We start from the raw sequence: 13,208 nt of genomic DNA on the forward strand, positions 1-13,208 counted from the left end.
CAGATCAGAAGTTCTTTAGGTAGTGAAAGGCTTTATTTTAAGTTTCTAAATTTAATAGAGTTGAGAAGTCTAATCCTTGAAAATTAAATTCCAGGCTGTTATGGACCAGAAACGAATGAGAGACATTCTAGTATAGTACAGTTGCTGTGGCACCAAATGACCTTGCTGTCTCAATTCTGTCACAATTAGGAATTGGATAGCTTCTGTAATCCCATTATATACAAGCCCAAACCGAAGATAGAACCTCCCAGTGATGGGCAGTCAAAAGCTAATGGTGAACACAACGGACCAGTGAATGGACAGAGCGGTACTGAAACAAAACCTGAACCAGCAAAGGACAACCCTCAGCAGACCAAACCCTCTGGAGAAATGGAAGTGGACTAAATTTTGCATTTCTTTTACTTAATTAAAATAGTGCAAGTAACCACAGGGTCCATTCTTTTTGTCTGGTACACACCTCAGATGTTCAGTTATTCTTAGCCAAACTTCTGTCATTTGTTGATGAGTAGTTTTGAAAGTATTTTATATTAAGTACACCTCTGATGTTCATTTCCACTGATGCTGCTTATGTGGAGCTTTAGCCAAATGTAGATTGTATAAGTCAGTTTAAGCTTTCCTGATATATTTTATATCAAACATACAGAATTGATATATAAATGGCAACAATCTACCTTATTTAAAGCTTTTATTGTGAATAAACCTCAGCTCCTTTATTCAGGAAAGGATACTGTATTGCACTACTGATGCTCAAGTGTAGATCTAATCGCATCATTATTTTGGAAAAATATTGGAATTGAAGTGGCAAAAGCTGTCACTTGAAGCACTGACCTTTTCTAGTTATTGTATTGTTATAATTTAAATATTAAAATAGAGGTTAGTTGGCATACCAGTCGATCTTGTTGATGTACCATGGGAATTGTACGGTCTTTTTCATATAAACCGAATAATACAAGCTTAAATGTGTTTCTTTTTTTAGGTTCCCGTACCACTAACAATCTTAGTTACAAACAGCTCCAGTATAGTGGCTCTGCCATGTGCTGAAATTCATGGTCTTGGTGCACACCGCTGTACATAATGTACTGTGCTTATGATAGGATGATGCTAATGATAATAGGATGAAAGGTTAGAATTCACAAGGCCTGTTGTGTAGCTTTCCCTTGAAAATGTCTTATTGCACTTGTTACTATTTCCACTTCTTTTGTTTTGAATTAAATTTACATCGTGTCTCATGCTGGGAAGGAGAAACAACAGAAATGGTGCTGCACAAGCTGGATATCAGCACCCTGATTTTGAGTTTGCTTAAATGCTGTTTAGTGCAGTCTTGAAAGAAATGCTGAGAACTTATTTAAGCCTTGGTATTCAGCATGTAAAGCTTTTGGTCTAGGACCAAAAAAACCCTGGATATTACTGCTGCAAAGATGGAATCTACTTGATGAACTTGCATAGCTTACCACTTATTTTTGGTCGTTTAGTTATCTAATGAAAGTGTCTACAATGTATTGCTATTTTCTTTGATACATCTTAAACACTGTCAGAGTCCAGTGTATGTTCCTATATTCCAGATGCGTCTGTTGGTTACCAAGGTACTGTAGCACTTGCTAGAGCCAGTCACTGTTGACTTCAAACAGCTTCTCTATTACCGGAATGGGAATGGGCTACTCTAACTATGAAAAGTGGTTTCTGATTCCAGTCAGCATAAGAAACTGGGATTAGTTGCAGTGTAATGCTTCGGTGACTTGAACTGTGTTGCAGAAACAAATTTAGGTGTGTTCAGGTGTTAATTAGGCACTCCTGCAGCAGTTCTCCTGTGTGAGGTGTTGTTGTTGTAAACAAGTGAAGAATCATGATCTTGTTTCTGGCTTTGGCAGCCATTTTATCTCCAGCCATGTCCTTCATCTTCCATCACTGTTCATACTACAAAAAGTAATCCATGACCAGTAGTAGAAGTAAATTAAACTCTCACATATCTTCACAGAAAAAGGAAGCACCATTTACAGCTGTACATAAACCTGCCAGACTAGTTCAGGTTCTAGAATTGCATCTTCATGACTGACATCAAGTGACTGAAATGAACTCTACTGACTGTTGCTCCTCCATGCACTCAAGTGTGGATGAGTTGACACCATAAGTTTACATATGTGAAGTCCTTGAACAAAAACAGTGACCTTGAAGAGCTGCTCTGCAGCCACTCTGCAACCTCAGTCTTGAATTCTGCCACTCTAGTCACACCTCTGGCACTGAGGGGGTGACTGTAATTCAGCATCAGTTGTCCTAAGTTTAAGTCAGTAATGACTGAGCTAGCTTTGGTCCTGTAGGCTTTTAACACCATTAATATCTTTTTGACTTTTACCACAGCAGTGTAATGAGCAGCATTCTTAAGTATTGGCTTAAAATCCGTCTACACGTTAATTTGTCTAGTAGACTTCCTGATGCCTGGCAGAAGAGCTCACACAGCAGAAATCTGTGCAAGAACAGAGTATCTTCTGCTCATGGTCATCAGAAGCTTAATACTACATTAGAAATGTTTGAAGCAATTCTTAGGATAAGGTCTAGAACAGCACGCTTAAAAGCAGATATGGTTCAGACAAACAATTGCAAAGTTTTCTTACTAGGATAGGGTTTTTTTGCTATGCATCTGGTCTGTCTCTAGATCCTTGGTGAAGAGGAATGCTGCCCACAGACTGCGAACAGCAACTGGTTGCTGAGGTACATGTTAGGAATCCCTTTGAGAAGGGTTCTTTCCACGGTGAGCTTCACATTAAAATATGATTTGTTAATATGTAATCTGTTTTCTGTTACAAAGAGGAGATTTTACCAAGGCAGATCTAAGATTAAGTACTTACATAAGCTGTGCACAACTTGAATGTGAGGCTTTGTGTGTCAGACTCAAAAAGTGAGTTACTCTGTGGCTACTCTGACAGCACCAGAATGACTATCTTTGCAACATAAAATTTGTTAGGAAACCAACAGTAGTGTGCTACTCTGCATCTGGGATATTTTAAAAGCAAGTACTTGTCAATAATGTCTTATTTGGAACTTTCTGCTGAGGGCAAGATACATCTTGAATGTTTGAAAATGTTCCCTTAAACATTTGAAAATGTTTTCATTTTGAAACATCCCTCAAAAAAAACAAAAAAAAATGAAGTGACACTATCTTTGTAAAGGCAGTAGAGTTTGTTGGGATTTTTTTTAAATTACAGTAATCACATAGTTACAAACCAGCAGCAATACTTTGTTTCATTTTACTAATAAGATCTTTCTTTCAAGAGGACTGATTCTCTCCTGTATGGACCTTTAATGGACTTATTCAAGAAATGGCTTTAAAATAATTTGTGTTAATTTTCTTTACTAAACTAAGTTGCTGCTAGCTATTGTACAACTGATTCATGGGTTCCTTTCCATGTTTTTTATTATAGTACTTCAGAATTTCAGGAGTTGCTTCAAGATTCATGCAGATGTAAGAAACAGACTTTTAACTATACATTTAAGTTAAGCTTTTATACAGTTCTTTCTTTAAGCTCCTGCTCCATGACAAAATACCCCACTAGGAGCTGCCTGCATTGTTTGGTCTGAATTTGAATGTGTCTGCATTTGAATAAAGACTCCTCTCCCTTGCTTGCTCCTGGCAGTGCCCTTCTTCCAATGTTTAAATACTGCCTTTGGGGCATGCTTGCAAAACTTGGAGAGGGCAGTTGGGAGAATCCTCAAAGGCCCTTTGGGTGAAAAACCCACTTGCCTCACAAGATCATGTGGTAGCACAAGGTGCCCCTGTCTCTGGTATGGCAGCGTACTGTGTACCTTGTAGTGTGTGGGATGAAGGTTTTGCTTCTTCCATGCAAAATTAGAAGCTGTTGATGTAAAGCATCCACTCTGTTGGTAGGATTCCTTTGTATCTTCAACATTTGAAATTCTGTAATGTTTTTAAAGATCTCAGTGTGCTGAACTCCCACCTCTGCTACAGATTGTTACACTGTTCTTCATTATTCTATATTTGAAGTGGGGATTTTCCTGTAAGGATTATGTTGAAGCGTAATTTCAGGAAACAAGCAAGGAGCTGGCAGGAGACTTTTCTTCCTATGTATTTTTTGACACCAGTGCGAAAACTTTACAGCCTTAACAAACCTTGGCATCTACACTTCTCAGAGCTTTGTCAAAGCATCAAAACACGAAGCTGTGTTGCAAATGTGCTGCATTTGCTGGTTCAAAGCACCTACCCAGTTGCTGTAGGAAAAGATGCTAAATTTAATTCCCATAGATTAGTGCCATAGATTAGAACCTCTTTCCTCAAAATAGGACTTTCATTGCTGCGTAACCACACTGTAATACTTCAATACACTGACTTCTGTGAGCCTTTCTAAAGTGAAGCCCAGATGCCCAACCTTCAGTTGTGGATCAGTATTAAGGTCTGCATGTTCTAAGGATGCTTACATTAGCTGCCACTAGCTGAGTTTATAAGTGGATGGAGAAATATTCTGGGTTTTGTTACTTGTAAGTTTTCTAGTCCTTCAGGCACCAGGAGACATAACCTCTCTGTCAAAAGAGGTAGTAAAAAACGTTGCTTAACAAAAGGTGTTAATGCCTCATAAATTTTAAGTTCAGCTCCCAAGATAGCATTTGGAGTATAAACACAAGCTCTCAGTAGCTAGAGACTGTGTGGTGGCTGACTCTTAGCTGAATTCTTAATTCTCCAGAGTTGAAATTTGAAGACTTCAGCCACTTCCTACACATGTAAATAACAGTGAAAACAACAAAATGTGACTATTAGCACTGCAGAATACTAAACCAGGAATGTGCTCAATGTGATTTCCCTAATACAGATGCTAAACTGTGTTTTCCTTCTTTCCTGGTCAGAAGGAAATAATTTCAAGCAGTGAAAACCAGGAATCATTGCATTGAAATTGATGAAGAATCATTTTAAACAAAAATGTAGTTAAGAGCTATACCCACCAGCCACCTTTACAAAGTGTTGAAATGGTTTATTTAAGTTGATTTTAAAAGGTGGTACTCTCTGAATGTTGCATAGTTGGAAAGTTTGTTTACAAAGTCTATAAACATATCTCCACAGGCTGAAGGGGGAGGAGATGGAGGTGTCAGAATTTAAAGCGGTGTTAAGGTATGCAAAATGTTTACTATGTATGTAAATGGGATTATTAGTAGATCATGTGCAAATTGACAATACTTCAATTTATTTTTGAATGGCAATATAGATTGTCAAGGTTGTGTATAATTATAATAAATATATAAACCGCTACTTGAACCATAAATGACCACCCAAGATTTCATTTTTACATCAGTGTTCTGATGTCATGGATTGAAATTTATGTTTGTACAAAAGACCACAGGTAAGAAATAGGCATTTTTGGTGGCTTACCTGTCCTGCTTAGTTAGGTGTGGCTTCTCTCTTTCTTCTCTGTCCCAGTCAGCTGTAGCCTCTCTTCTGGCAAATTTCACCAAATTCCACTGACAAGTTACCTATGAACACGGACTCCTCGCTCCACCTGCTGCAGCCCAGACATTGCACTGCTTTGCCTCTGGGGAGCTCCAGTTATTTTCACAGCTGCCGTCACATTTATATGTTTGGATGAGTACAGTTAGCCAAGTTTCAAGTAATCCATCTCTCAAAAATTATTTATTGCAATATACAAGTCCAAGGTAGTTTTCCTGTGCCTTGAACTGCTTGGGGAAATTGATGGTTTGGGGTGCTGTTGGTTCTATGAGCAGATCCCAAGGTGCAGCAGGAAAGCAGTAGCCTGTGGGATTACTCTGGGAATTCTTTTATGTGTTAGCAGTGTAATGGGAATCCCTCTATACAACAAGATGTGGACTGTAGAATTCTGCATAACCTATACAAAAGTACCAAAACACAACACGATTCAACATGTTCATTTCCATCTTAGTACACTTTAAGAGCTTCTTGAAGTCTGCATTTCTTCTAGGCTTTGTACATGTGGATCTCAATAAATAGTCTAATAAAATATTTCAACTATATTCATTTCACAGGCCAGGTTTGGGATTTAGAGGTGGGGAAAGGTCCTTCCTATTAAAAACCTGTATGCTTATATGTATGTATACGTGCACATATATATGTGCATATGTGAAAAAGGTACACTCTAAAAATCAACTCCGTGTGCTTAACAGCCAGTATAGGGGAAAATAATGCCCTTAACCTATTGTGCTCTCTGAGCATCTCAGACTACTGTGAAAGGATGTTCACCATCAAGAGGTTCCTCTGCAGAAGACAAAGATCAACTATGCTGGCAAAATTAGGTGAACATGAAAAGAATCATACAATAGGCTTAGCTGGAAAGGACCCACAAGAATTGTCGAAGTCCAACTCCTGGCCCTGCACAAGACAGCCCCAAAAGTCACACCCTGTGCCTGAGAGCATTGTCCAAATGCTTCTTGGACTCTGTCAGGCTTGGTGCTGTGACCGCTTCCATGGGGAACATGTTCCAGTGCTCAAATACCCACTGGGTGAAGAACCTTTCCTAATATCCAATATCCAACTTAAACCTTCCCTGACACAGCTTGATGCCATTCCCTTGGGTCCTGCCAGTTGAAGGTAGCCAGCTGAAACTCTCAAGGAATTAAAGACACAGACATGATGTCATGCTAATGGTATTGCCACCAAAATTCTGAAATACATTGTGAGAACCCAGATTTCAAATTTTGCCTGAAAATCAGCTTCTCTGGCATTGTAATATCCTAACACTGCCTCAGGTGGTAGACTCAGTGCAGTTTCAGGGAGAAAAGAGCTGCTTGCAGAATATAAACCATTTATTCACAGAGATTGTGTTTATCATAGAGCTTGTGAAACAAGAGTGTCCCAGTGATCATTACCATGGCTGCAAGTAAATATTATCCTTTCCTTTCTCAGCCTAGTTCTGTCCTACATTCTTCATCCTCCCTACAACTAGCAGTGTGCTCTTCCTTTTATAAGGTTAATTGGATTTTCAGTAGTGCTGAAGTACTTGCAATCCAAAGAATAAAATGACACTTTCTATAGCAAGTACAACATTTAAAAACTACTAGTCAACATTATTTTACTTGCAAATTGCTTCGGAAAATACCTTTATCCTCACATCAAATAACACTCCAGAAATAAAAATGGACATTTTACAAGTATTGAACAAAAAAAAGTCAGTTTGTATGACTACTTCATCTCCAAAGGAGAGTGAAGCAATGCAGTCAAGTCACACAACATCTACAACAGGGGCAAAACATGCTACGTTCCTGAGGCCAGAGCCATCCTCAACACCAGGAAGGCAAGACACCTGCATAAAAATCCTAGGCAAGAGGTTTGAGTTCCTCCTGGAGAGTGTGTCAGCAGCCAGCATAAGGGATACTCTTGGAAGATAATATGACAAAGCAAAACAGCAAACATTTGTCTTGACAATACTAAAGGAAGATGTGGCCCAAGAAATTTCCTTTCTCAATGAAAAATAACCGCTCCCACTTTACTTGCTCTTTTTGCATCCTTCAAAACTTCCAGGAATCTGTTGCAATAAATATTCCCCATCTACTCCATCATCTGCCTGCACTGCCTTGTCTGCAAGATCAAGGCAGAACAAATATCCTTATGAAATTTTATATGGCAATTTTAGCATAGAGAGTGAAGATGGGAGAGGAGATCTGGGAGGCAAAGGTCACTCTATGATGGCTTTTCTAAACCTGTGCTTTGCAAAGTCACAGATAAAATAATAACCACACAAGTTCTTGCAAGTTCTTATTAAGTAAGGATTAACAACCTGCTCACCAGGTATTCGGAAAAGTCAGTGGCATTGCCTTTGCAGCTTTTGAGTGCGAATTTACCAGGAATAAGCAACCTGGTTTATCAATTGTTTGTGTGATCTATACTCATTTAACCATTTAACCCAATACATGACAAAAATACCCTCCAGCCTGTATTAGTGCCTGACACTCTCAGAAAGCTCAGGCAGATAAACACTCAAACAGCATGAGGGAGTACAAAAAACAGTAGTTCCATACATCTTCTACCCAACATCTACTGAATTTGTGTTTCAAGTCTGCACTCTGTTAGAAGACTACCTGTTATAAGATCTGGGTATTCTAATACTCAGAAAACAAAATCTAGATGAAAATAAAGACAAATCACATCCCAAAAAGATCTCTCTACATACCACTGAGTAAACTGTATGAGTAGGTACATTCACACAGTAGCAATAGCCAGTTTCACAGACATCTGATGGCATTAACTCCAAACTGTCCACTTTCCTTAACATACTCATGAAATGTATTTCCTTTTTGCACTTTTTATTTTTCCTCTCTCTTAGAAATTTATTTTATAAATTGCATCAAAGTTCTTCAGTTCAAATAAAAAACTCTCCCTCTTGCTTTTTCAAAAATAACATGAAGTTCACAAATCTGTGAATTGGACATCAAGTTCAATTCAATCAATTTCACAAAAACACTCCCTGTGGCTTTTTCAAAAATAACATCAAGTTCACAAACACCAAATAAAGTTTACAGGCTGATATTTCTGGGCTTAAAATGATAGTGAAGGAAGTATTTGGTGTCAAACAGGAGCAAGCTGTCTACCATGGAAAATTTTCATTTTCTTCTATATATATGACATACACAATTATAAATATAATTTGACAGGTAGAAATATAAAATGTATCTAAATTCACTCAGTTGCCAAGAATATGGAAATTTTAAAGATCATTATCCTACAACTTTAAATAACAAATATAGTATTTGCATTTGTCTTTGCTTGCAAGGAAATAAACAGCCACAGTCCAATTTGCTAAATACCCATGACAGTGCTTTTCCAAGACAAACTAACTGAGCTCAGACAACAGAAACTTATTTTTCAGTATCATCTTGGTGATAAAACAAGCCATTAGAGAAGTATTTGTCTGCTTTCCTTTAATATCATGTCAGAAAAAAACACCACAACAACGTTTGCCACAAAAAGGGCACTAAGAAATGTCATTTGTCTTAATATGCTAAACTGTGGATCAAAATCCTTTTTAAAGAGCTGGACAAATGCAAAAATTACATCTTTATGCTCAGGAGAAATTTTGTTTCCATGGATAATATCAACAAACAAATTTTCAAAACCAAAAGAGCAGACATATGCCCTGATGGGGAAGGATGTACTGAAAAAAAGGGGAAAAAATATTGTCGGTATTTTAGTCGGACATACTACAATGTATGTATACTACAATATTTTGTTGAGGAAGCCTTCAAATCTCACACTGCATCCGTTGTTATGCTCTTCAAATCCGCCTGAATGAACTTAGCAGATATCAGTGCGCAAATCTAGCTGCTTACTCAGTAACTAAGTGCTAATTACAGCTAAAAATTTACAAAAATAACTTCAAAGGGAGTAAATCAAAATTTCTGACATAATAGCCTAGGGTAATACTGAATAGATTTGTATTTAAATTGGTTATTAGCTCTAGATATTAGCTCTAGCAGTGTTGCTATGCAGAAAAATCTGTCCTCTACTTTTCAGCTTGTATCCACTTTACAAGGCAGAACATCACTCGTAAGGGGATGTGATGCAAGTGCTAACCTGTAAGTATCTGCACTGATTTGAAACTCCTTCATCTCTCCTGTGGTTATGTTTTCACTTTTGTGTCATGAATTCCTTTCATTGATGTAAGCGAGGTTTGTGAAGATTGTGCGATGAATTTAATGATAATTCTAGACCTAGCCAGGTCTTCTTAATAAACAGTTCAAATACCGAGACCATCCTTTCTCATGGAATTTATTTTGACTTGCAAAAGTTTTCTCTATGAGAAATGATCACTTAGTGGTCACAAGTGCTGTACAATCAAAAATATCACAGAAAAGGCATCTGGAAAAACTTGCACAGTGGTCCATGTCCTGCTCAAGAACATGGCACATTCTCATGCCATGTTCCATACAGCAACAACAGCAGACACACAACCAAGGCATCAGCCAAATTAGCAAAACATACCAGAGACCTCATAGTTTCCATAACATTATAGGCATGATGTCAGCCTGGCTCTAGTGGTAAATCACTGACTAACTCATCCTTGGCATCTGTAGAGACAGACTCAACTATAGCACACAAAGTTGTGTGCTATTTGTGTACAAATACGGAAACATCACTAAGATGCACAAAAGATCTGAGGGAAAAAAATTTACAAAAGATGTGTGGGGAAAACAGCTTATGTTGGCATAAATGGCAAAGTATCACTGGACTACCAGATGCTGACATTGTAGTCCAAGACAATTAGTAAAAACAAAATACCCACCAGTCTTTGACAGCATTTATACAAGCAAAATAATTACTGCAGGGTCAGTAACTTGATAGCAGGGTTCAAAGTTGGAATGTCCATAAAAATGTGTTAGTCATTGCAACAAAACCTTATGACATACCAAGGATTTTACTCAACACAGATTATATTTAATAACTAACATTTCAGAAACAATCATTCTTTGCACAAACTATTTTTTCTTTCACTTACATTACAAATTACTCCCCTCCACCCACATTCCTCAGCTAAGGATGAAACGTCAGTTATACAGATGAGTAAACTGAATCACAGAGCTGACAAGTTTGACTTGTTTCTTAGAGATACAGATTTAAATAAAAAAATCCTTCTCTGAAAAAAATGGATTTCCACCACAGAAGTAGGGTGGTTCTTGATCAGCAATGAAGGATGAAGAAGTTTTCAGTTATTTTTCTGTCTGAAACAGATGTTCCCTCTGGAGACCTCACCATCATACAGAAAAATGAGAATCACAGCCCTTTCCTGTGCGAGGCAAATCATCAAAAGTGATACAGGTCTCAAGATACTTGTTCAACTCAGCCTCTCACAACTCAAATATTCTGACATCTGAATGCACACATCTCCTTAAGAGAGAAATGTCATTCTCCTGAGCAGCCACATGCAGAATCCAAAATGGAGAAAATTAAAACAAACAAACAAACTTGGGGTACTGAAAGGAAAACAGAGACTGTACTGCACTGTAGCAATGCTACAGCAATAAGGTATCATGGCCTTAAGCAATAAGGTATCATGGCCATAAACATGCCATGGAAACTTCTCAAGGAAAACAAGTCTGATCTCTTCATAGTAGGAGAGAATATCAGGGAGGAGAACTAAGAGCTCAATAATTAAAGCTGAGCATGGGCTGTTGCTTAAGAAAGGAGTTTCAAAGCTAAGCCTATGTACCTCCAAACTTCAGGCACATTGCAAACGTACCCCTGCCAGTTCTAACTGCCCTGCTCAAGTCCTGGTGCCGCCAAGGCAGCACTAAGCTCAACACAGGATCATTAATCCTCAAACACGGGCCCAACCTCAGTCTCTAGTAAAAACTAGGCACACATGGTTGTAAAAGAAGCGGCACATATGTGAAGCCATTAAGTCAAAGTAGTCCTGAGACTGGAACATGCAGGAAAAAACCTCAACCTGACAGTATGTAAATTGTACTGGTGCAAAAAACCCCTTATTCTTATTTTTCCTCCTATTCACTATGAGCAAGGCTGTTTACTATTGAGCTGCAAATATTGCAGAAGAAATGTGACTTCCCAGTTTTTAAAATATGTAAACCCCAAGCTGGAAATCAAATTGAACCTTTGTACAAAGCTATACAACTTCAATGGAACTATATCTGCTTATTTTTAGAGCTGAAAATAGTCCACTACAGTTTCCGCCCTTGAAAAGTACTGTCCCGTGATTGCTTTCAGAGGAGTTGCATGGTTTAGGCAGGCACTGCAAATTTATTTTCAGCCAGGATGATGGAAAATAACCGCACTCATTTAGTTAGTCAGTTCTGTTGCTAAAAGTGACAGAAATCTTACTTTCTTTTTTACTGAGCTCCTCTTATTTTAGAGGAAGCTGAGGATGCTACAGCTGGGCAAGCCTCTGCAGCTACATGAATATCACAGGTTGTTCTGTATCCCAGGAATACAGCAACAGTCACTTCAGCTTCTTTATTCCCATACACAACTTCTGTACTTCATGTGACACAAGGCAATACTTGATGGCACAGTGAATGATCACCAATATTCATAGTACAAATAAATACACCTAATACTATGCTGCATATGACAGGTACGTATGTTTCCTCCTACAATTTAGTCAGCTTGGCTGCTCACATGAAGCGTAAAGATGGGGTAAATCCATTCATTCTCTTTTGACAGAAGAGCAAGATAAACAGTTCTACCAAGGCAGATTAACTCTTTTTTTACCCATGATGTCTCAAAAGAATATCTATTCTCAAGAAGATGTGGGGATTTTAACTTTAAAAGACTGTTATGAATGCTCCGTTTATTTATTAGCAAAAGCATTGCTTCCTATGATCTTGTCTTCCCACGTAAATAAAGTGCAGTTCAAAATGCAGTTGTTTTCTATTCAGTGGTTTTTTTGCATTCTGTGGAAGAGAGGCGAACTTCATCTGCTCCCAGTAAGTTCAGTGTACAACTAACTACTGAGTTCTGAACACATATATAAGAACAAATGAAAATTACAAAAAGGATTGAAATATGACATAAGACAGTAATTACTCTCATGACTGTTGCATAATTCCATATGGCTTGGAAACAGCATCAACAAAGGAATTGTGCCTAAGGGAGCAGTCCACGTTTGCAAATAAAACCAGTCGTCAACACTGGCAGTTACACCCACCGCTGGCAATTACATATTCAATAAGAAAGAGCAAGGAAACCTCTAGTGAACACCTAAATAAACTAATATGTTAGGTAGTGGGGGGGGGGGGAAGCAGCAGGCCCACTAAGTCCCTAGAGGTTGAACCCCTAGACAAACATAATATATTGGATGGCATAAGACCATTCCCGTGAGAGCAGAGAAGCTAATTAACCATTCCCATGAACAGTGCAGCCTTGAGAAGCTGAGAGTTAACTGGAAAGGCGATAAGTAGGTTTAGGGAGGATAAAATGTACAAGGACAAGAATGTTGGCTGTGTTCATGGTGCAGGTGCATAGCGCTGGTGTTTTGTAGAAATTATGTTATTTACAGAAAGTGTGTGAGAAAATGTGGGCTAGCTGTCCCAATAAAGGATGCTGCTGCGCTGATGCAGCAGACAACTCTTGTCTCAACTCTGTGTGTGTGTGTGTGTGTGTGTGTGTGTGTGCTTTTCTATCAGCCAAACCTAACTACTACGATAGATACCCTGTGACATATGGTGCCCCGTGGAGGCCCAAGAAATGACGATGAGTAGTGCCTGTGCCATGTGGGGTATCACGA

General features: G+C 38.4%; 1 protein-coding gene across 8 annotated transcripts in view; it reads left to right on the forward strand.

Moving 5' to 3' along the window:
* Positions 1 to 5,264, forward strand: part of HSPA4L (heat shock protein family A (Hsp70) member 4 like) — an 80,257-nt gene extending 74,993 nt beyond the window's left edge. For all 8 annotated transcript variants that reach the window (XM_064651488.1, XM_064651491.1, XM_064651487.1 and 5 more), the window contains one exon: positions 190 to 5,264. In XM_064651488.1, the coding sequence (XP_064507558.1) occupies positions 190 to 384 (195 nt within the window). In that variant the 3' untranslated portion in view covers positions 385 to 5,264. The remainder of the gene's footprint in view (positions 1 to 189) is intronic.
* Positions 5,265 to 13,208: the final 7,944 nt, after the last annotated feature.

This window comes from Pseudopipra pipra, chromosome 4 (genome assembly GCF_036250125.1).
Source record: "Pseudopipra pipra isolate bDixPip1 chromosome 4, bDixPip1.hap1, whole genome shotgun sequence".
Classification (NCBI taxonomy): Eukaryota; Metazoa; Chordata; class Aves; order Passeriformes; family Pipridae; genus Pseudopipra; species Pseudopipra pipra.